Raw genomic sequence first — 25,960 nt, 5'->3', positions numbered from 1 at the left:
TTACTCTGCTGTGTAGTAGGTGCAAAATATGTGGAAATGTGATTACAAGCTTGTAAGATCATTAGTATGAAATGATGTTTCACTGAGTGTTAATGAAAAAGGTTGAAAGTCTTAGGAGATAACAAGTGTTCTCTTAGTTGACATTATTCATTGCTAATAATTCAATGCACTTCTGAGTTTTATTATTTATCAAAACATTTAAATATACTTACATGTATATTTTGCATTAGTACTTTGTGGAGATGACTTATTGTAAAGATTGGAAGCTCTGTTCTATGTTAGTGCAAAAGAATCTCTAGTAGTGGCTATTTATGATGGTTGGCACTTCCATCAACACATGTTACCAAGAAATGATATTAGAAATGTAGTTACAGGAACACTGTTCACACTTTGCTCAGTTAACATATTAATGTGAGTTGAATAACATGACTCCTGTGAACTAAAGTTATGTTTCTTATATACCTAGTAGGAGCTTAGTCAATCAATTCTATATTGCAGTTCCAGTATTGATCTAGGAGGTATGTACTATAAAACCTTTATTTAAATGCCATGGCACGCCATTTTCAACCCTCCATAGTAGCGCATTGTTAGATGTGACGTTCAAATAACATGTGGCATTGTATCTTTCAAATAGCTCGTCAAAATTTTGGTAAAATAAATAGCGTCGACTATATTTTGCACTCTCCTTTGGGCAGAGCGACATTAACCCTTTTGGATGCAAGGAATCTGCTGTAATTCACCTCCAACTGTCATTTTATTTTTAAATAAGTATGCATTGGGAAGCCGAGAAATATATTTACCAGTTTATTTTTATTGCTTGCAAATAACTTATGATGAATTTATAGCCTGCGTTACAATTTGTGGGAGCTTTCACTTTTTTATTGCATTCTTTGCAGTCAGAACTGGTTTTTATGTGCATTTGAAGAGGAGCTATGAGTGTTGATCCATTGTAAGCCGAGTTTGGATAACTGCAATGATGCTATCAAATAATATGCTATAAATCTGTAAATTTGTAAGCCATATAATAATAAGCTATCAAATGTTACAAATATATATATTCAAGAACAAGTGACATAAACAAACTATATTTATAATTCATGCAGAAACAAAAATTAATAATTTTTTAACAAATGTTTGCATCATTTGCTCATCCAGTTGGGTTCTGATTGTTGCTTTCATCTGGAACCATTTCATCTTCTGGCTGCTCAATACTCTTCATAGTGTCTGCTGACCTCAACTCTTCTTCTGTGCTGCTGTACTAATTGATTGTAGCGTCCAAACAATTTTTTTAGCTTAGCAAAACTTTTACGCCTTGCTATTCAAAATAATTTTCATGGAAATGATGACTAACTTTTAGCTGCATGTGCTCTTAGCACAAGTTATAGTCTGAAAAAATTAGCAGATTCCATCGTAATTGTAAACCGTTTTTCACATATTATGAAGTATCAAGACTGCGTTAAACAATGAACGACTGTTGGCCTGATATAATTATTAATTATTTCTATGGTGTTGCTTTCAAAGTTTTGAAGAAAAAACTGTAAAGCTTTAAATTTAGAAAACAGACTTCGATACAAACAGAAACAATGGAATAATTAATTGTTAATGATGTAACTAAGTCATTATTAGTCCCATTTTGTGGATACTGTTCTACAGATCACTTGCTATTATGGGTTTGTAAAGATAAGAATGTCAAATAGTGACCGTCAAATAGGAGTGTTGTTCAATTAAAGGGTGATGCACTATTTTTCAACCCTTCTATAGCGGTGGTAAAATAGAGGTGGTGCTCAAAAATAGGTGGCATTCAAATAATGGTGGCGTTCAAATAAAGGTGGCGTTCAAATAAAGGTGGCATTAAAATAGAGGTTTTATGGTAAGTTAAATGTTTTTTATGATAGTGCCAGTGATGTAAATCATATCACATTAGGTTGTACACAGTATGTTAGTTCTGTTAGCATTTCACTGACCTTGAGCATTTTAATGACCTTTACTTACAATAAAGTTCAGTGATTTGAGCAAGTCTAGCAAATAATCAATGTGTACACTTACGTAGCTAGGCATAGAATGAAGAAATTCACACTGCTATGGCATAGAGCAGTCTTTTCGTCATGCAGAGTTGATCATATTCTTATTGCTTCCATCATATATCTTAATAATATCTTGTCTGATTAGTATACTGTTACTTCTCATCATTTCTTATTGTTAAATGAGATATGCGCTATCACAAAACCACAAAACTCTGTAGTAGTCATCATTTTTATGCCAGGCATCAAGGAACTTAACTGCTTTGTCTTGTACGCCATCACAAATAAGATGAAATATTTTATAAAATCATGATCAGTTTGAGAGTTGTCTTCTCCGAGTTTCAAGGAAATGCCCCATGTCATATTGTTCCAGTTTTCCATTCATACTCTGGCGTTTATTAGGAAACACGTGCAGCTTGTCAATCGTTTAAAGGGCTTTACTAAATTATCTTGCAGAAATTACTGCGTTTTATAAAATAATTGTTTGAATAAATTTGTGTTAGCTTTGATTGTTCAACTCCATCATGAATTGGACATAGCAAGGAATGCCATCTTCGTTCCTCTATTCTCCGCATACAAACTTTGCCAATTTAATGACAAAGTGCATCTTTACAATTAGACCGCCAATACTCAGTTGCTGATGTAATAATACACATTGAAAGTTTTCATGGAGTGACACGAGTAACTTATGAGGATGTAGGAAGTTAAGACTTGAGTTTTCTCTGCATGTGAAAATCATGTGGCTCTCATACAACTATCCTGGTTTATTTTGCGAAATAAAGATCTTTGCCTTTTTATGCTAATCAGTTGTTGCTATTTGGGTCGCGGTCACAGAAACCATGGTTAAGTCGCAAATCGTGAAGTTGAGTTATCCGACTTTAAAGTTGCACTAACTGAATTTATAATATTGGTAACGATTTTTGTAACACGTACATCTGGACCAATCAAAGAGTGATCTTTCTGAATCTGAAGTCAGTTTAGCCAATAGAAGTCTTTAACACTCGGAAAATCCCCTTTAAAACTGTTGCTATGCTAAACAGGAAGTACTGAAAATGGCGTCCGATAAATATAATCGTTTCTTTTTTGCCGATTTTAAAGATAACTTTGACATTTTGGACACTTATATGAGTACTTTGGTATTCCAACTGATGTCAAAAGCAGTGAAAGTATAGGAATTACGATGCTATCTTCCTAACGATTCTTCAAGATCATTACAATATTTAATTGTAAGAATAATTATTCGATTATATAAGAATATTATCAGATTTAATTATAAGAATAATTATTCGAATTTACAAGATCAAAGCATATAGTGACTGATGGTGTGCAATATGTTTCTGTTGTTATTTTTCTAAAGATTTTGTTGATGATTTGGCTGTGCCCAATATCGTGATACTGCCAAGCCGTTTTTAAAATCTGCAAAATTAAGTAATACATTTTCTAATAAATATGCAGTTATTTCTATGACAAACAGCTAAAATCTGTTTAGATTTTTTAATTCAGCATAATTTTTTGATAAAATTACAGAAATCTAGATAAATATCACAACTTCTTGATATTGGTTGCTATGACGTTTTGAAATGTAAACAAAATTGTGCATTGGTTTTCGTTTCTCAAGCTTTAATGCCAGTTTTCTTGGAACTATGTTTTCGCACTAATGGTAAATGTGCATTCAGTTTTTTGACTATAAAATCTGCTGTAATTAAGCTAGAATCAAAAAAATTTTTGCAAAATAACTGAGAATTTTCTCCTTCTGCTGGTTTAGATAACTCTGATTGTTATAATTCCGACTTAACCATGGTTTCTGTGATCATGACACATTTGTGTTTAGCTGTAGCTCTCAAATGTCCTTGAAGACAATGCTTTCTGGAGTTCACATGTCACTGTTCATCACGAAACCTAAATTACATACATGGCTATTCTGATAAGGCTCAACTTTGTCATAATTTTTCTATTTAGCTAAAATTAAATTTTTGGTTCAGCACTGCTAATGACAATACTTTTATAATTCCTATTCATTTGTCATGATATTTTACTTAGCCTACTAAAAAATTTTATGGTCTTTACATTTTAATGGAGGGATTAGGTTGAGATAAGGGACACATTATTTTTTTTATTACTAAAACGTGATATGTTGTTTCAATGGTGTCCTACATTTGTAAATCGTTTTTTGGTTGAAAGAGAAGACAACCTTCATTAAAACTTTGCGACTCATAAATAACAGTTGATGGTAACTACTTGATTTGAACTGCTATATAGTCTTACTCTTTACGTGTCAACCTGATCAATGACTAAACCCTTGTGGTTTGAAAACCAAGTGCAGAGTTTAAACCAAGAATACAAAGTACTAAACAATTTCCTCAATTGTGTCCACGGCAGCCATAAATTTTCCAGGTAGTCCTGGCATCAACTTGTAAACAGCAGTATCCTCTGAGAGGTTTGAAGTTGATTACATCGCTAAGTTGGGACAAAAGTTGAACTGAGATTTGTGCTGAGTGTCCACCGCAAGCAATATTTTCAAATGCTAGTACTTAAACTCGGCGAGCTAACAAAAATTGTAAAGGCAGCTCCAATCTACCAGATGTACATGTTATGTTGTATGCTGATAAAAAGGTTGCTCTCACTCGCTGTAGGAGGGCACATCTGAAGGAGTGCTTCGAACTGCTGCGCTGTGAGCTCCCTTCAAGTGACGAGCGAAAGTCGTCCAACCTGTCTACCCTCAGGAGTGCTCTTAGGCTAATAGAGGTTTGGCTGCTGCAGATACTAAGCGTATTTATGTATGCATGAACTACCATCATTTCTATTCAAGTAAATTAACCTTGTCCATATGCCTTCCTGCTTATCATGCAAATCTGTACCAAAGAATTCCAAATTCATTTAACTCTTTGCGCACCACAAGCCGCCGCATGGCAAAGCGTTTGTATATGACCGAGAGCAGCTTGGTGTGGCTTTAATAAGCTTCGTACAAATCATTTCTGATTAGTGAGTAGTTAATTAATTGGCCTATAGTATCTGTACTTGAACGGAAAGAAACAATTATCTGTATCCAGTTGAACCAAATATGTTTACAACCGATTATGAGCGTATTTTCGCTTTGCAAAACCTTTATTTGTGGTCTCTGTTTCTTCTTAGCAATGACCACTAGTCTCAGACCCATTACAGCTTCAGAAGTTTCACTAATTATAGATCTATAGACTTTAGGTGACTTTTTATTGAACGACAACACTACTGACAGCGATTATTTAATTTTTAGCAGTAATAATAATGCGGTAAGCTATAATAATATTAGTAGCTCATCCGACTTGGACATGCTCACGGTAGTAGCGTGAATGACTGAAAATGTGTCTAAGCTCATTCTGCAATACATTTGTGACATTTTTAGAGCATGAGTTGATTTAAAATTTCATGCTAATTAATTTGGTATAAAAATATTTTTTATAGACCATGTGGCTCAAAATTTATGAGTCTAGGCGCGTCCTTACCAAATATTAGGTTTTACCAAATATGTAATTATGTTCCAATTATGTCCTGTTAAAGAAATTAATTTGGTAGCTTAAGATTCAAGTTGATAAATGACCCATTGTGGTTATTTGAAACAGTTAAACTGTTTTTTTTTGTTCCAAAATTTAAGCAGTTGCATACGTATTAGATTTAGCATTCATACCATATATACACAGCTTTACGTTTCGACTTTTACAGAAGTTTTACTAAACCTCTCATAGCCTTGTACTATTTATATTTCATGTTTTTATTTGCTTCCATATTAAGCGCTTGTATTTTTGCCTCCTGTGGCAGTGATGTATTTAAATTACTTCAAAGAATTGTATAGTAAATTTTGAACAGTGTTTTCTGACAATTCTAGGTGAAACACACTTCTATTGGTAGCATTTGCTATTTGTTTGCTGATTTAAGTGCTGATCTTTAGGTCACCATTGCCACTAATTCTCATCTATTATATCTGTCAAGAGGTTAAGGGTCAAAATAAAGTTTTGTTAGTTTGACTGTATAAATTATGCAATAGCAAAGTAAAATCGTTGTGTTTTACCCTAAGTATTATAACAGTTATGAACATATCGGTGATCGTGAAGTCAAGTTATAAAGAGTTGTATTGTATAAATATTTATTAAATTTGTTTGTATAGCGACAGGCGCTAGCTAGGGCGGCAAGCCTTAATGGATAGCTAGCTTTACTGATGAGGAGTTGTGGTTCATGTGACTTTATTTAACACAACTGGCTCAACGTGGAGGCTGCAACGCGAATTGCATGATGTGTACATGAATATAAAGCAGTTGCATATATCTATTTGTGCTAATGGGAGTACAAAATATGCATATTGGTTTAAAGGTTTTGGAGGCAACTTAAATGTATAGAAGTAGCCATAAGTTGTAAAATAAACAAAATAAGAAATAGACTGCGAGTGTAACAAATCCTAATGTGTGTGTGAAAGTTTAACAGTGTACTAAAAAACTAAAAATGAAATACACGAAATAATAGACAAAAACTGACCTTGTTGCCATTTGGGGCTTGTCTTGCTAGAATAAACTTGAGAATATTGTAGACTTTGGAACATTTAAAAGGACAACTTTGTAAACTTGAAACCTTTATCAGCACTAATTGTGAGCTTATTGAGCCATACTGCTTAGGACAAAGACTGCTGCTCTACTGACCAGGTCTAGAGAAAAGAGTTGACCAAGATGACCCGCTTAAAATAGTCCTAGTCCCAGCCTCACCAATGAAACGCGCATCAATACCCGCAGCAGCGACTTTCGAGCTTATTCATCCCAGCAACTAATGGCTGGAGAAAGCATTAGTAGTTATTTAAAAATGTACTTGCTTTATAGTCATGACACTTCTGTGTAAGTAATTATCTACTATAACTTGAAAACAAAGAAGTCTGAGGCTGGAGTTTACCAGAAGTAATATAAAGAAATGGCTAGAAGTAATACATGTATTTAAATTCATTACAGTTTGTATAGAGAATATGAACAGACAACTCTTCACATTTCCTGTTTGTTTTACAGGGATTGTCAGTTTTCATACTTTGATCTGCAACTTTTCACTACTATAGCTAAGATACCTTTTGAGTATCCGATAAGATTAAGCATGATATTACAACATTAATATGTAAGCACACATGCAATAGTGCTCATCGCCATTATTTAATCAGTTAGACCACACCCAGTAAAAACATTATCAATCTTATTATATTTTAAATTTTCAATGATATGCCATGTGGGGAGCAAGTTGCATTGATGCAATCCAACTCTGATTCGGTGGCTAGTTGGTTGATCACTGGTTTTTATAAATCATAAAAATACTTAATTTCAGTTAATTTTGAATCAACTTTTATCAGCCCACTTAATAATTAAATGGTCAATTTTTTTATTCTAACTAACTTTTGGAAATTTGCGGTCAGCGCCACCATTTTTTTCTGCTTGCTCTTACTATTGTGGAAAAACTGCTGGACCTAATTCTCTTTTTGTCCAGTTTGCATGAATTGAGATCTGCGTCTCTAATGAACTTCTACTGAGCAGTCGTTCTTTTAGCCTTCTTGTTGCCTTTATGCTAACTGTTTAAAGTTGCCTGTTCTCATTCTCTCGCAGCATCTAAATAACAAACAGAAAGAGTTGGAAAGTGAAAGGCGGCGGATGACTAAATTGAAAAACTCCAAACTGGCACAGATCAACTCCTTAAAGTAAATACCTCTCTTATGCTCTTCTCTGTGCGCTCATCTACCTCAGCTTCTTGTTAAGTATTCTTTAGAGCTGCATTTACTTAGACTGAATAATTCTTTTGTGTTACCTGCAATGCAATCTTTACGGTTTGATAACATTCATAGGATTTGCTAACGTAAAATGCGAATAAAAATCTAACACCACAGGTTTGTTACGCGCTCGTTTTGTGCCATTTGTCTGCATGGTAAATGTCTACCTACGAGATAGCTGGAGAGCATGTCGAGGGTAGAGAGCCTGGAGAGCATGTCGTGGGTATGTAAAATACACGAAGATTGTGTTGATGATTGTTTCGATTTAAGAAGCCTGGTGTATGCCATGGTACTACTACATGTATCTGAGTATCAGATACATGTAGTATGTGTTGTCTAGGTATAAGACGTGTACATGTTGAAGGTCCTTTTTGTATAGAATACAATAGACGCTCCTGCGATGTGAATAATCCATTTCAAAAATATTTACATTATAGGGATTCTACGGAATGTGAAAAGTGAATACATGTAAATTGCCTAATCGTTCCAATATCATTCCAAATTCACCCCTTTGGGCCTTCAAATGAGAAAAAAGGTTAAACTTGATGTTTTAATTTAATGACTGCGCAGTAGCTTGGTGTTGTTTGTTTGTATTGACTACAATCCTCTTTTTTCTCATTGTTTTCACTTGGTGTATGGCTCATGATTATGGTAATTTTCCATGAAGTTCAGGAGAGCTCCACTGTTAATTTAAATCAAATTTTTTCACTTTTTGATAGATTGCAAGGTCTACGCTGCAAAGAAAAAATAAAAGGTATTGTTTATTCTAAAATAAAGAAAAGCAAAAATGCATGTATATATTTACATTAAGATCGGTGTCTGTCTGTCTATCCCTTTGTGCGATACTAATAGATCCCTTTGTATTAGATTGCCATTATACTGCTACATGTATATTCAGTGCGGTCTCGGGCTACGATGGCCCTGTTATATAGTTTTTTCGTCTCACAATATGGAACACAATGTTTTTTGCTCTCGCCATACGACTTTTTTTAATTTGGCAGTCGATGTGCTGACTACGTCGGAATAATGAAGCTCTCGATCTGCTATTCACTAAAATCCCTTACACAACGCATGAAAAATATACGATGCTCTCTCAGTTCAGCGTCCTTCGTTATTAGTTATTGTGAAAACAAAACCGGAAACAGATAGGTGATAAAATTTTAGCCGCTGACAAAGTTGAAGTTTAGTAAAATATGTACTAAAACTTAGCCTTCAAGTATGCGTTTAGTCAGCCAAACTCATTAACGTTAAATTCAATGTTTATGTTATCCGTCTCTCGAAGGTAAGAACTCTACAGCATGTACTGCACATATTACATTGTAATGTTACATTTTAACGTATTATTTTGTTACTAATTTTTACTACGTATAGTACATACAGTGAAACTCGGATAACTCAAAATTCACGGGACCGAGCAAAAGTGTTCGAATTATCAGAGCGTTCAAGTTATCAGAGCACTGTCACAAGTCCATGTATTTACTTATTTATTAGTAGATACATGTACATATACAAACTATAATATAAATCAAAAGCACAAATGGCTTGTTTCAAATTAAATGCTTCTAATGTAAAGTTTAAAACGTTTTTATCAAAAAGTATAGAGATTTTCCTATCACTTGAGATTGGTTTGTTGTTTGAGGTGATGTTATTGCCAGGACGTTTTTTAGATTGACATTGGCAAAACTTGATTGTTGTTGAAATGCTCAAAAGAAAAGACATCAGTACATATACAAACTATAATATAAATCAAAAGCACAAATGCTTGTTTCAAATTAAATGCTTCTAATGTAAAGTTTAAAACTTTTTATCAAAAAGTATAGAGATTTTTCTATCACTTGAGATTGGTTTGTTGTTTGAGGTGATGTTATTGCCAGGACGTTTTTTAGATTGACATTGGCAAAACTTGATCATTGTTGAAATGCTCAAAAGAAAAGACATCTTTTTCTTTTGAGCGTTTTACCCACGATCAATTTTGCCGATTTTTCTTGAAGTTTATGCAAAGATTACCTCACTTTACCTCGCTTCGGAAGGGCGATCGTTAAGCGGATGTTTGGTATAAATCAAATTTCACCAAATCTTTAGAAAAGTCGTTGACAAAAATATTTTGCCGATGGTGGTAATAACGGCGCTTATGAATTACGAAAAGTTGAGGTTACCTCTATGGCTTGGAATAAAGGGATTTTCTAAAGCGATAGCAACCGTTTCGGTAGCCGTTGGGCAAAAAACAGTTCGAATTAACAGTGTTGAGTTCGAGTTATATAAAGCCATTTATCATTGCGTGGGAACGGACCAAGCAAATCCATTCGAGTTAACCATGTGTTCGCTATATCCGAGGGCGAGTTATCCAGGTTTCACTGTATATAAGATTTTGAGGATTTTCACCCGGGGGTGTTTGTATTAGATGGGTTTCTCTACCCCTCTATACGACATTTTCGCCTTGCAATTCCAACACTGGAACGAATTAAAATCTTATGGCAAGGGTCTACTGTATGGAGGTATTCCGGTACGTCATTTTCTCTTCCGAGTACGACACAAGAGAAAACAATATTTTCAAGGCCAACTATAGGGCTCTCAATATTCAAATCGAATTTGAATGAATTTTGAATTTGAATTTTGTTCCACTTCGCAAGGCAAAAGCATCGTCTAACAGGGTCCATTGTAACTCGAGGGTGCGCTGTATTTCAATTGGCAACCATTTGCATCAATTATTTTTATTACTGTTTGTGATTTTGATTTAAGCCCAAAAATTTAATTGAAGGCTTCAATTTTCAGCTTTCTGTATCATTGTGGTTTATTCTGATGGTTTGATCATTCTATTTTTGACATTAACAGTCCTCTTTGGGTCATATGTATTTGGTAACGAATTCAATATAGTTAGCCATTTTTCAGTATTTAGTATTCTGTATTATTTTTTGACGTATATACTTCTGAGTATTTAGTTTTTCAGAAGGTTTTTTGTTAGCCTTCATGTTACTGTACACCCTTAGGATATGATTACCATGATATACGATTTTTTACCTTAGGAAATGGAACATGGGGATTTTTCACCTCGACATGTGAATTTTACTTCACCGTACGAATTCAACAAAGCTTTGCCAGAGTTTAAATTTGGCAGTCGGTGTGCTTATTTGTATGTCAAAATTACAAAGAGGCGGAAATGCTGATGCTGTTCGCTAAAAGCATTTTCACCAAGCCTGAAAGAGACACGATGACCGGTATTTTTCATCTCAATATTTCTCGTGTGAAAACAGTAATATTTTCTCTTTTAACCCTTTGGTTGGGTTAAAGCCCCACAAAAACACCCGAAAGTCGTGTAATTTATTTTTGAAAATTCTATAGAATCGGTATTTTATGAACATGCATAGCTCAAACTGAAATTTATTTCTATGAACAAAATCTTTTGTACACAAACATTCATTTACATATTTACTACTACAAAACAACTACAACCATGTACAACTGTCCCTGTATGAAATGCTTGGAAGCATTTCCTTTCGGTAGAGTCCAACGCTATAACGTAGCCGTGCGAGCTACCATAACGACCGTTTTTCTCTGTATATTCCAAAGTCCAAAGAGTTTACATCACTTCTATCATCTGAATTATTTTTATTCTGATCAGACAAAAGATCACTAACGATCGCAGGATCAAATAAATTTTTCTTTTACCGTTTTGAACTTCGAGCCAGTGCTGGCTGGTTTTTCCAACTTTTATCCTTTTCCAAGGAGGCGCGATATTTTTAGCTTTTAGCACAAAGCAACGCCTCTCAGATAATTGTTTCATATGGTAATTCATTGACTAATATCTTGTTGATGATATTTAAAACTTACTAGCGTTCATATCCTTTGTTTAACGTTACTAGGCGACAGCTTTATAAACGTCTACTGAAAGCAAGATAAATGTCATTTCCCCACGCAACCGATAAACGACATTTTTGTCATTTCCCCAAGCAAGTTTAAACCAGTAGCAAAGTTGGAGTTGCGATCTCTTGAAACAGAAGATCAATGGTCAGACAAATTCTCCTAACCTGCTGACAAAAATCCACTTCATTATGTATTAAGCAACGTTTTTGAAAACAGCTTCGCTCGGGCTTTCTTGTTGAATTAAGGTTCAAAAAGGTTATAATCAGGTCGGCTGAAACGGCTAGTGAAAACAAAAACTGATGGGTGATAAAAAGTTAAAATTTAGTAAAATGGTTGCAAATGCGTACAAAAACTGGAAGGTTTACTTGCAACCAAATTCACAATACATCTATTTGGTATCAAAAGGTTCACTATGTCTTACTCTGCTGTGTTGTAGGTGCAAAATATGTGAAAATGTGATTACAAGCTCTTAAAAGCTAAAAGACGAACAGTTGATCGCACCATCACGAAAACGCCGTAATTTGGAATCTCTTTATTTCGATGTTTTACTCAAACATTATGGTCATTGTTTTGACACATGATGTTATCACATGAAATGGAAGGCCAATAAAAGGTTCAATATAAAATGCCTCGCAGCACTAGTTTATGACAAACACTTCGGGTTCTACCGAAAAGCCCTTATCAAATATAGATGCTCGCTACTTTACAGTTTCGCTTCAGTTTGGTCTAATCATTTAGTCGTAATCTGATCACGTAATACTTCCCACCAAATGGCGCGAACAATTTCTGCAGCATGTTTCGACTATCACAGGTGACCAACAGGCTCCTCACGTTTATCAGAGGATGATATGCACTCCTTCCAGCTAAGGTTAAAAAATTAAACAAGTTTTTATGGTATCTTTGTATAGTTTTATTAAATGCATGAAGTATATTTTTGAAAATATTTCGACGAATGAGGTTGCATGAAAATGTAAACGGAAGCCATCGTGTTCAACTACATCCAATTTGAGCCATTTTGGAAAGGGATTCCAATCTACGGCGTTTTCGTGATAACTTCGATTAACTGTTCGTTTTTGAGCTTTTTAGAGCTTGTAATCACATTTCCACATATTTTGCACCTACAACACAACAGAGTAAGACATGGTGAATCTTTTCATACCAAATAACTGTAATGTGAATTTTGTTGCAAGTCAACTTTTAGCTTTAAGCGTGTGTTTAGTAAGCTAAACTTATTTTGAGAGAATTCAAAGTGTATGTTATACGTTCGTCTGTCTCCAAGTTAAGAACTATCTACGGTACGTTAGTACTGTATTTTTACTAGGGGATGTTTGCATTATATAATTACTATGGTTTATATACTACTCCATTCGATTTTTTCACCATACGATGCCAACCCTGGAACGGATTAAAATCGTATCATGAGGGTACACTGTATATTGGAGTACATTTATATGAATCGTGTATTTGCATTTGGATCAAATCGAACCAAAGAGTGAGTTCATCATTCTTATAGGAATATTTGCTCCAACTACGATCAGTTTGTATTCACCAGCCTAATGCATTACATGCAACATAGCTTAACTTGCTGTATTCCAATCTTGAATATATGATATTTACTGATCTGAAAAAATCTGTGCAGCATCTTTGACTGTTGCTTTTCCCTTTAACACATCAGTATTTCAATATTCTTTTTGAGAATAGTCGTTGGTTTACTGATTTTATCCAACCGGTCATCACTTAGTAGCATTTGGGGTTCATTTTTCTAAGAGCGCTGTTTGTTATGCAAAATACCCATAATTACCTATATGTGTTTGCTGGTAGCAGTTAATCTGTGAAATATTTACAAGCGTAGTATTGACATACATATGTTCGATGTGAAACATCGGTGCTGGTATTGTCGCAGTCGGTCAAAGTGATGACCAGTTTGGTCAAAGCCTGTAAGGCGGTCAAAAAGAGCGTGTGAAGGTGAGCTCGCAGTGTGCATCATCACTTGCTTGGAAGATTTCATCATGCTAGTTTCTGATGGGCCTATCCATCTGTAGCCAACATAAAACTATCGATATTTAAGGTCTCAGTGTGAAAAATCTGATTGTATTACAGCTAAATGATATGAATGACAGCAGTAAAGATTACACCATAGAGTTTTAAATACAGACTAAATATCCCTCAGAGTTATCATTTTCATTTGTTGAACGGTTTAAGGTTTCTGTTTTTTTTTTTAAAGTAAACTGTAAAAAATATACGCCAAAAGATAAATTCTTGGCAGATTTGCATAAAAAAGGTTCCTTCATATGACTATTTTATAAGAGTAAACGATGAAAAATGCTAGTTTCAAAGGTTAAATCTTTGTACATCAAAGGAGTTATTTCAGAAGCGTGTAAATGCTGTGTATATTTCATGGTATGTCATGCGAACCTACATTCTACTAAATCCCGTAGGAAGGAGTTGAGTGACAAAGGAATTGATTACAATATAGATGACTGGATTGAAGTTCATCATACAAGCACAAATTCTACCAACACCGCCTCAGGTATTATTTGACATGCATATTAGTACTTCTACAAATTTACTGAAAAATGTTAAAAAGAAAACAAGGCATCATTTGCCGAGTTATTTTGGGGTTTTACTCTGAATATTGCATCTATTTCGGATCAACATGAACAGCAAGTTCACAAAAAATCCTTGTTGATGTCTGTCAATGAACCATGCTATAAGCAAGACTGCAACCATTGGTCACTCGTGGTCAGTTTAATCCTTTAGATAATGTAAATAATGCTTGCATTGCAGGGGTAGAAATTTTAAATTTCCCATCGATATAACTAGTCTTTATTAGCTGAAAATTTAATTCTAACATCATTTTATAACGCTAAATGCATAAACCTGAGGTTAAATTTAGCTCCAAAAGTAGCCTGTAAAGAATAAGGTATCTAGCGTAGATTCAGGTACTCACAATAGATGGCGTATGGTTAGAATGACTTGTGAGATCTGTGCATACCCTTATGATTGCATTATTTTCATGAGGAATTGTTAGCTGGCTCAGCTTTCAAAGCATCTTTCTAAATCTTTTTTATAGAGATGTAGATGTGCAGTCATTAATTTCAGTCTCTGACAGCTGCATTTATATCTCTTGCAAACTGCTGGTCGGATTTTCTTTTAAAACTAAATTAATAATCAACCATTTTGAAAAGGAATGATTTGCAGTGCAAGAATGTGTAAAATCTGATTGAAACTGAATCTCATTTAAAGACTACTGTCAGGACTGAGTACAAATATCGGCATAAAGGCTAGAGTATGCCGGAAACAACAATAGTAAGTGTTGAAAAGTAGTAGTACTAGCATCAGCCTTGCAGTGACTGCTCTACAAAGTACACTCTACAAAGTGCACTGGAGATGAAAATTTCTTGCTAAGCTTTTTTCTACATCTTTGCATTAATATAAATGGGTTTGAATTCGTTCACTGCTAGCATCAGCTGTAATATTGTCACTCAGGTACGCGCTTCCGCCTTGAGAGACATGTTTAGTCAAATATCAACTTTTGTCATAGCAGAACGCCACCCTGCATTACTCATGTGAACATTCGCAGCATTTCTGTTGGCTAAGTGAAGTTCTATTTGTTTATTGAAAATTTAAAGCTAATTGAAGCATTTTGAGTTTTAAAATATTTTTCGAAACATCTATCAACATTTTAGCATTAACTTTGAGTTTTCCTCACATTCCATAGTGTACCCAGTGTAAACTGATTAGGCCAACAATTTAAAGACAGCACATGCACACACATGCATATGTTAGTTGTTGTGATGTAAAACAATTTCAATTGAAGACGTGATATCATACTAGCAAACACATATTTGTATATATATATATATATATATATATATATATATATATGGCCTCTGCTGCCAATAACATATATATATGTATATATATATTATTGGCAGCAGAGGCCGTGTTGATGCACTGTCGGCGGTGTATCATTTGTCCATGATGTAATTCCTAAGTTTTCACAGACTAGTCAAAGTGTAAGCCCATTACTTTACACATAACTTGTCACGGGTGGTTTGGTTGCCACGTGTATTTACCATTGTGGTCGTTATAATTGACCCACAGATACCGGATTTGATTGTTTAGCCATGTGTTTCAATGACAGAACACAATTGTTCATTTTATTTCAATTATATTTAGACATGTTTTTGTTTAAAAGTAGGGTGTACCCATTTCAATTATGACATTTTATGTATAGTAAAAATATATGTATAATTACAAATGCCAAAATGTCAAGGCATGGGTCATGTACAGATGGCAAACATGGTGTCAAGTAAGACACTTGGTGATGAATTGGAAACAAATAGCGATGATGAAGCAAGTACTATTTGTGAATGAATAAACAAGTAATATAATATGGCTTCGACCAAAAATAATCGGCTGCGAAATACTGGTTTGACTAGTGAGTAGATTGTTAGACCAGGTTGCTTCTACCGATTCTTTCTCTCAGTTAATAAGAAGCCTGTGTTTGAATAAACTCAAGTCTGATGCAATAATAATCATACCAGCAAAGAACTTTTCTAGTGATTTAACCTAAGTCTGATGATGTCAAGTGTTAGTATTCAGTCAGTCATGTAGCGGTAAGAGTAGGATCTAGCTTAGTCTAAGCCACAATGAAAATTCTCACAGCTAAACACCAGACTACTCTAGGAATTTATATACATTGTTGGAGTTTTGTGTGTGTGTGTGCGTGCGTGCGTGCGTGTGTGTGTGTGTAGAACTAAAAAAAAATGCTGGGAGTATCTCTGGCTTCATGAATTCTGCATTTTTCTGTTGTAGAAATATAGCAAGCAAAACATGACAAGAGATGCAAGCTACTGTTATTCTATTTTGCGTAATGTAAATTGTGCATTCTTTGTTAACAAAAATTAACTTTATGATTAATGAAAATAAAAAAATTGTAGAAATTTTTTTGTCATTCACATTTGAAGTCACACAACACTGAAATTAATGTTAGTTATACTGATTGGCTATATTGCATCCTGATGACTGACAGTTTTTGTTTTTGCAAACCTCTTTTTCATGTTCTTCCTTTCACTGGGTTGTATCTATCGGATTTTCACATGAATATTGCCTTTAAACATAAGCACACATCAATGAATCACACACACATCATTGTTTCAGCTTGTTTTTGTTCAGTAATTGTCTGACATTTGTTTTTATCAAGTGACAAGAGTGGGTAACTTCTATTTATTTAAGGTTCTTCATTATCACAGCGTAGCGACTCCCACATACAGTAGCTGTAACTAAATGAAGTTTGGTTGGATAAATAATCAGGTGACTCTTGGAATGAATATTACATATGTGCCATATTTTTATTATGCAGAGTGCGGCGACCCCACACCAGAAAACTTACCAAAAGAAGCAGTTGGCCCTAAACCTAAACTAACCGTTCATACAGCTTCTCCTTCAGGTAAGTTTTGCTGCTTCCATCTCTGCCATCACAAGTTAATGGATTTCCCATTTTATAACGTAGTAGAAATTGGCACGTTCTTCGGCCATTCATATTGATCTCTGGATCATTCTGCGGCAGTATTCGCTAATTTGGGCTGTAGTTCATAGTGGTGAATTCATTTATTGACAGCTGTGATGTCATGCTCACTGTGTTGTTAGATATAAAGTATCTTTCTTTCGGAGCTTTGTGTATGTTCATAGTGAAACTATATCCACATATTCAAAGACCTTGATATCAAATTGGTAATAATTATGTTAGCATTTTTATCACCTGATCCAAAGGCATTCAGAAAATGTGATTTGATTTATTGACATCAATATTGATGGTATCCAACAGCGCTGACCTCTGCTTGGCATCTCACGGCACATGAACGTTTTTTTTTTCAGTCATATGACTGCTTAGAAGTGGCCATATCCTACATACATTGCCTAAAATCTTGTCCTCATCCTTTCTTGCCTTCTCTGGCCTAACGTCATTTATTAGCTTTCATTAAGGCTTCACCTAACACTTCATAGTGAGTTGTCAGGCTGTTCCTGCCACATAAAATGATGATTTTTAGGTTTCAGGTCCTTTTTTGGCGTGAGGTTTTGCCCTACATTTTTAGTAGCCAACAGGCCAACCAGTTGCCACTTTATTTGCCAGAGCAGTTCTGGAGGGTGTCTGGCCAGCACACACAAGTTGCTGTTTTCGTATTTTTGAAGCATGACGTTATCATGAATATTTGAAGAGAGATATATCTAGTTTCTCGGTGATTTGTCTTGAGAGAAGATTGTTGTGAACATTAGAAGTTGATTGGAGTGAAGGGGCTGATATTGCAATACTTTGTTTTTGCTAAATTGTTTCAAAAAGTGAGATAGTCATCTTATTGGCGATGGCGATCAGTAACAGGTGATACAATCAATCATTGTTTATTATAAACAACATTCTTGTCCTATTTTCGAAACTTGTTCTACTCAACCTTACCTTCGCATGGCCACCCTTCCCATGACCTCTCCGTTCATTCCCCCTATCCTCCTGCTTCTAGGGCTGGCCATGATATCAGTCATTTCCTCCGAAGTGTTGTCATACCTTCACCTCCTTCAGTAAAACGCAATAAAATTAATTGTAGCATTTCACAGCCATAGTCCATATCGCTGTGAACTGTCCTTAATGTCCATGTCTTCCTAATAGTCCATAAAACTCAGGCTGTCACTGCTCAAAGTGATCATTCATTCGCTGTCGTACAGAGTTCATCCACTGTCCATTGCAGGACAGACGTACTATGACACTTGTCCAAATGTTCCTTTCATTATTCAGCATACTACATTATCTACTTTTTACTCCCATTTGTGAAATTATAATGGGGATGTTTGCTGGTGAGTGTCCATCTGTGATGCTCCAGGAATATAGGTGCCATTGAGGAGAAGGCCAATTAATTTATTCTATATATTCTTAGTGAGTCATCTGTGTGATGCCATTCTCGGTACCTTCTTCTGTCATATAACCATCGCTATATGATCTTGTGTTGAAATACAGAATACAGATTCCACCCCAAACCTTGCATAGTAGGACATTTATTAGGAAATAGAATAGTGAACCTTCTATTTAAAAACTGTTCTAACTCATTTGTAATTGATGAGTTTCAATGTCCCAAAGAATGCTGACCAAAGTGTAGAGATGTCGTTTCCATGCAAAGCTAATTTCATTGATTGAATACAACTGCTAGTTTACAAAGAAAAAATCTCTAACCAATCTGGATGTCTTTGTTCAAGCAAATGAGGTGACATTAAATGCATTTGTCGTAAATCGTAATGCATGCGTTTCCAATAAATGTAACATTGCTGCCTCTTTTTTGTAGTGGATATCGTTAACTTGTTTTTGTTATTCTGGGGAATTTTTCAAACTTTTTTTCCCAGATTTTTATTGTTCGTGATATTTTTATGTATTTTATCTTATCGGTGATGTGAAAAGGCTGTCTTCACCCATATAGATGTTTTTACTAATTACTTTTTTGGCAACCAACTCCACTGCTGGTAGAACTAAGAAAAACTTGCTTGGTGCTGAAGGTGGGATCTGTGTCTCATTTTACCGTCATTGCTTCAAGCTAATAAATTGGAAGCTTCGATGGTGAAGAGATTTTGGCTAAAAATGTTTAGTGCGATTCGCTTGGAACAGTGTAACTAATTCCCAAGGAGACAGAAGAGAAAACCTGATCAGTTTGCTAGGCCATAATAGTAAACGCAACATGGAGCACGCTGTAAGGCAATATTACACTCTTGTCCTGCTTGCCTCACATCTCGCAACCATTTTGTTTCTCATCATCTACCATGTTGCCAGTTCAATTGAAGAATCAATATCCAACGCTGTCGTAATTAATGTTAATAGATTTTGAATCAAACACTCTGCATTCATCACAGCAATTGTTGTAGTTAGCTTCAGTCAAAAATAGACCCAGGTGTTTTTGCTGGCTATTTATTGAAGCAATGCTATGTTAGATAATGCTGAGCTTATAGCGATTTACAAGCTTGAATGTTTTTAAAGTACCTGTCATTTAACCTGATACTCTTGTGTCATCTCTCTTTAGCTGACTTTAAGACCAATATCTGGGCCACAGAATTTAAACAAAATTACAGTTTATGTATACAAATGATGAGGTGTTTATAGGGACAGAAGCAATTTAACAAGAAATATGCTGTCAGTGTGAATGTTGTGGGTAACGGGAGCGTATGTAATGCTGTGTCTGTTTAGTTTGATGTACTTAACAAGCTGTAGCGGGTCTAACAGCTGCATCCCACGCATCTAGTAAGAGCTTGACATGACTGACGCCTGCGAAACTGTGAGAAACAGCTAAAGCTGGCTAAGGATGTCATTCTGCCAAGAATATGTTATTTGATATCTAATGACCTGGCAATTTACTACTCGTCACTCGGTTTTTTAAATAATTTAGAATTGTGCGATTCACTCTGCCCAAAGTTCCCGAACGTTGTTCTTTTCTGCGTAATATGATAGTTTTGTTTGATTCGGTAGCAAGTAAACAACTAAAAAATGTTTATTAAAGGTGCTGTATTTTTTATTTTAGCGTTGTGTTGCAGCTTACCGTAGCCTGCTGAAGATTTCTGTCAGAATCTTTAGCAAATGGGATGTATATGTATTTAAAATGATGCCCTTGAGTGAATCGTATGCACCCAAATAAACTTACTTTATAAATCTAGTAGAATTTGGGCCTGTGAAGCTTCTGTAATTTTCTTGTGTTTTTGTCGGCAACAAAACATTTTATTAATCTTAGCTCAATACACGCAATTTATGGCTGTTGGTAGGCTGGTTGTTGCTGCAGTCTCATAAGGTCACAATAAGCCTTCATGCTAACAAAATTGTTTACACTACCACCTTTCCAATGCAGTCTATTTGCGAGTAACTTCATTCTTTTGATCTGTACTTCCAAATGTGATCTGATCTCAGCTTGTAGCTTTATAGCAAAGGGAATAAAAATACCCATTTTAAGATAAAATATTATATATGATGTTTACAATAATTTTTTGCTTCATTAGAAGCTCTTGTGCATTATGTTGATACAACCAGCTCAGATGATGAAAAATATCAGCCAATGTCAGTAGTTCAAATTCATTGCATTCTGCTAAATAATAACAGTAACAGTTTGAATAGACATTTACCGAATGGTATGGACCTCTGCAAAACCAATCCGAGAAATTGGTATGTAGTAGCTGCGGTAATTTTTTCAATTGACAATGGTTAGGCAGTGCCCCCACTCGAGCTTACGCAGTGTTATTTCCTTCCGTTTTCCATGTTCAACTGTAATCAATCCTTAGGCAGGAGAAAGCTGATTCAGGCCAGATAAGGTTTATAAAGAAAAAGATCCATAGGCACTTTACTAGCTGAAATTTAATCCTTATTTGTCTTTCGTGGAGTTTTTAAGCCTGCTCATGCAGCATACTTAAATTTCCTGCAGAGACTTATATAAATGCATTTGGTCAAGCCCTTATGAAAAGCCTTATAAAATATGAATTTGTAAATTTTAGTCTGCTCGCAGGGTGTAGTCAGTAGCTGTTCCATTGACAGTTCTGTTAGTTATACTTTTAATACATTTCCTCATGTTTTGAAATTTATATTATTGATTTTCTATTGATGTATAGAAATGTAGTGAATTGAATCGTCTACGTGAGATAATGCCTATGAAGAGGGTTGTTTGGGGTGAAGGTGCAACTAGTAATAAGCATTTTTTTTTTCGCTGTAAATCAAGACTGATACACAGTAGTTGGGTGTCGCGGTATGTCATGGTATCAACCCTTGCCACATATCACAGTATCAACCAGTGAGTCGAGACAATGTGTCTTCCGTGTGTTTTAGCCTTGAAAGAAATGAAGTTGCTAAATTTATAAAGGTAGGACAGGAATAACATTGTAGAAGTACAATTCCTTTGTGGCAAAAATAAACTACAAATATAAAAAGGCCATTCTATTTGAGTGAAGTGAAAACTAAAGAGTGAGTTGCAAATTACTGCCTGAAGAAGTGTGCAGTCAAAGCATCCCTAGTTGAGGGATTATTACTAGCATGGGCTTACATACATCTTGATGTCTAGGAGATTTGTACTTAAATAATTGTTTACTTTTGTTCATTTTTGGAGTCATCTCTCTTGAGCATTTCCCAAAACAAGTTCTGCGATTTACCTATAACGTGAATAGTGTCCGAGCAATTCTCGGTGAGTGGATGGGCCTGAAAAGATTTGAAAAAGACGAAGAAGAGTGATGTGAAGTCGAGGTGGAGGAGAATATAAGCAAAGGATTGTCAGTGCAAAAAGTTTGTAATAAAAACAATACCTCAGCTAGTGGGCAGTTTGATCTTGCATTGTAAAAAAAGAAATGCTAGCGGCATTACTCTTCCATCTCGTTCCTGTTCAATAGATGCAAAATGAAGTCACCCCACCAACGACAACTAAGCGCAATCATAAGCTGATGTGGTGGCATAAGTAGGAGTTCATCATCGTGTGCGTGTGAAGACCTGAAAGAGCTGTGCTTCTTTGTAAGATTAGATTCAACGATTTGGGTTGATCTCAACTACACCAAAAGCCTCTGACATGAAAACTAAAACGAGGTAATAGCTAAATTGTGGCACGACACGCTATTTGGACCAAAACTTAGACGAGTCTGTAAACCAGTTTCTGTTGTGTGACCAGCTCGACAAACACCGAGTGGGAAAATATACAAGTGAGGGACATACAGTGGACTCTCATCATACGACATTAATTCGATTCTTTCCGGTGTTGGCATCGTAAGGCAAAAATGTCGTTCAGAAGGTTATAGAAACCTTTTTAGTAATTATCTAAACCCCTTAGCGAAAACATCAAAATTTATATATACATACTGTACTTATTAAAAATTAGCAACAAAATAGTTTATTAACCTTAGTAATTATAGTTAATCTATTGTTAACCTAGTAACTCTAGCTTCGTTGCAATGGTTATCATTTTCTTCTTTCTTTAACGTCGTTATCAAATTTCGGACCCATTGCTAACCAATTAAAGTTATATATGTAGTTATATAGTTGTATACGTATAATGAATTGAAGTTTTTAGTAAATATTATATTAAATGTCAAAATGCATCATGTTCCACAGCATAAAGTGAATACAAACTCTGAAACAGGGACATTGTCATACAGTGATGCACTGTAATAGGAAGAGTCATTTTGATCTGTCATGTGTAAATGCAGTAGTTCAAGATTGTTTCATCAGTGTTAGATCAATGCACTCAATGTCATTACTGACTGACTCAATTGAACAGTTGTTCACTTACGTTAACAGTCTTCTAACTAGTGATGTTTCAAAAATGGCATCTCCCATAGCTTTGTAGCCAGCTAATAGCTACGTCTAATGAGCACATGAGTGAAGTGACATGAATAGTATCAAAGTTTTGTAACCAATACTACAGGGGTGAGGCAGATGTAGAGTCTTTGTGTTTAGCGGAAATGATTACCTGAGGTTTTCGTGGAACCTCGTTTAAAATGATCTAAAATTATACAAAACCAACAGCTACTGCTAGTTGATTGGAAGGCAATTTGATGATCATTTCTGTGAGCCGGCTTTGCTAAGGAATTTTAGCCTACCCTAGGACACTTATATTTCGCTAATATTTAGTTTCGTGAGTAGCATACAGAGTAAAATTTCGCAGCAACTTAATTTCGCAGCTCTGATGAGTGCGGAAATATAGAGATGTGAAAATAAATGCAGTGGAACAAACATAATTAGATTCCTCAGGTTCAGTTCACTGATAAAAAAATTTCAATTTGCGACTAGTTTGTAATTGTGAACTGCAGGTTGAATAGTGTAAGCAAGGTCGATAATGCAATTTGATCGCTTGCTACCATTTGTTTCTTGGACTATCAACAGGCCCGTATTCCCTGGGGCGGCTGGCCCGCTGAGCCGCCCCAACTTTTTGGGAATTTTTCACGGCTAAGTACAGTCCAACTCGGATAACTCACACTCGGATAAAATGTAAAATTTCATCTCAAACAAAAGGTTAACTCGAACGGATTTGTTTGGTCAGTTCCAATGCAATGATAAATTGCTTCAGATAACTCGACCTCAACATCATTTATTCGAAAAGTTATTTGCCCAACGGCCATGGACACGGTTTTTATCGCCGTAGATTATCACTTCATTCCAAGCCATAGAGACAAACAAACTTTTAGTAGTTCTTAGGCATCATCAGCGGCAAAATATTCTTGTTAACGACTTTTATAAAGGTTTGCAAAAGATCAAGTTTTACCAAACACCCGTTTGGCCATGTCCCATCGAAAGCATAAAAACCTCCGAATGAACTTAAAATAAAATCCGCAAAATTGATCTTTGTTAAAACGCTCAAAAGAAAAAGATGTCTTTTTCTGAGCGTTTTAACTGCAGTCAAGTTTTGCCTATTTTAATTTAAAAACGTCTCGTCAGTCACATCACCTAAAACAAAACAAATCTCAAAAAATAAAAAATTTTGATACTTTTCAATAAAAAATTTTAAAACTTCACACGAGAGACCCGGCTGGAGGCCCTACATGAGAGAAACCTGTTGGGGACTTACACTGCCCCCTCCACACCCTAGGTGTTTATAACTAGTCGCCTAACATTGGCCGCCCCAACTTGCAACCAGTGAATACAGGCCTGACTATCAATGAACAAAGCTACGTATTTAATTTCGCGTTTTTGCTCGTTCGTTATGATAGTTTAGTTTTGCACATGAACTTTTCGCGATAGGATGACTCCGCGAAAACGCGAAAGTTAGATAAGGCGAATACATAAGTGTCCTAGGGTATTATGCCTTGTTGTCTGTTGATGCAGCTGATTGTGTGGTGCTATTGCAATATTTTCTAAGTTTATTATTATGTTTTGCATGTTTAGTATTTCTCCATTTGTAATTTTGCATTCATAAAGCTCTCACGATTGCTATCGAAACAAAGTATCAACCATCTTCCCTCTCAACGACACTATAAATATAAAATCAGCCCAAGTATTTTAAAAATGTTCGCTGCAGGCCCTATGTGATTATATTAATTGTAGCGCACACAGCTGTTCAATGTTCAATCAACAACACTGGACCGGACCATTGCGCAGACCCAAAAATGCAGATTTGATAGCCGTTTTAGCCTAAATTAGAATATCACAAAACTGTTATCGCTCTGCTTCTGAAATCTTTTGTATCATACTCTTTTTAAAAAGGATTTAACAAGCTTGATTATGTATGATGTAATCTAGCAGCGATACCGGAATCAGGTTTCCAAATGTCTTCTCTTACAAAGGTCATATTAAGCCACAGACTATTTAAGAGCGGCTCTATAGTTCTGCTATAGCATATAGAATGTTAGCTCCGTCTTATTATTTCTTCAGTTTTACGCGAATTAAAGGGTTTATTTTGATGAATACTATGCATTTATTCAAATATCATTGCTTTTTTCTTATACCTAACCTCATTCTTATTCGTATTGCAGAGGTGAAGCTTATGTTGCAAGGCGAGCCGAAGTTGGGAATCATAGCTCCAGTAAGTGGCAAGACCAAAAGCAATGTTGTACAAGCAGCCTTAAATGTAGAGCCACAAGCACCCGCCTCTCCGTCACAGGGTGAGTGCATCTCCAGTCATTATAAAGTGTAATACCGATATATGTAGTTGAATCTCTACTTATAAATTTGAAGTTATCCAGATCACATTTTAAAATTTCAAGTACAGTAAATAAATATCGTCATCCAAGGTTTTTTGCAGCATCACAGTTTTTTAAGTCAAAATAACAAATAAAATGTTGTTCTCATATGCAGCCTTCGGAGCCATGGACTACTAGTGGACTATCACATATTTAATATATTTGTCTGTTTACTGGCTTTAATGCAAAAACATCGCATAAGCCAAACTGCCTATAGGATTAAGAAAATATAAAAAATTAATTCACTAGTTTTTTGCATGAAAATTATTTTCTTCAACTAGTGAAGATGACAAATCGTTACACCATTGCAAGCTGCTGTATAGGAGGAAATAAATACTTGAGAGAGATTGCTGTTTATATATGTTAGCTATATCAGGCATTTAGCTGTGCTTGTTTTGATGTTTTCTGTAATGCATATTTGGTCTGCACCGCGCCTTTCCTTTAATTTTGCATGACTAAAAATTTGTCAGAGCAAATGAAATGAATAATTGCACAAGCACTAGACTGATAAACATTAGCAACATTAGCAAGTGAGCTTCAATATCTATTTTTAGCGCCCGTTGTGCAATCATCCTAATATATTTTACAACATTGTATAAATATTTACATTTTTATCTGCATATTTTGACTTTTTAAGATATAT

The 25,960-nt window shown here is 35.3% G+C and overlaps 1 protein-coding gene across 2 annotated transcripts in view; it reads left to right on the top strand.

Annotated features, from left to right (window-relative positions):
• LOC137391191 (max-binding protein MNT-like) overlaps positions 1-25,960 on the top strand; it is an 80,244-nt gene that overhangs the window by 17,546 nt on the left and 36,738 nt on the right. For both annotated transcript variants that reach the window (XM_068077579.1, XM_068077580.1), the window contains exons 4-8: positions 4,655-4,766; positions 7,625-7,716; positions 14,085-14,176; positions 17,015-17,101; positions 25,111-25,239. In XM_068077579.1, coding sequence (XP_067933680.1) covers positions 4,655-4,766; positions 7,625-7,716; positions 14,085-14,176; positions 17,015-17,101; positions 25,111-25,239 — 512 coding nt within the window. The remainder of the gene's footprint in view (positions 1-4,654; positions 4,767-7,624; positions 7,717-14,084; positions 14,177-17,014; positions 17,102-25,110; positions 25,240-25,960) is intronic.

This window comes from Watersipora subatra, chromosome 3, assembly GCF_963576615.1.
Source record: "Watersipora subatra chromosome 3, tzWatSuba1.1, whole genome shotgun sequence".
Taxonomy (NCBI): Eukaryota; Metazoa; Bryozoa; class Gymnolaemata; order Cheilostomatida; family Watersiporidae; genus Watersipora; species Watersipora subatra.
Note: the sequence above shows the minus strand (reverse complement) of the source record. Positions and strands in the feature narration are given on the sequence as shown.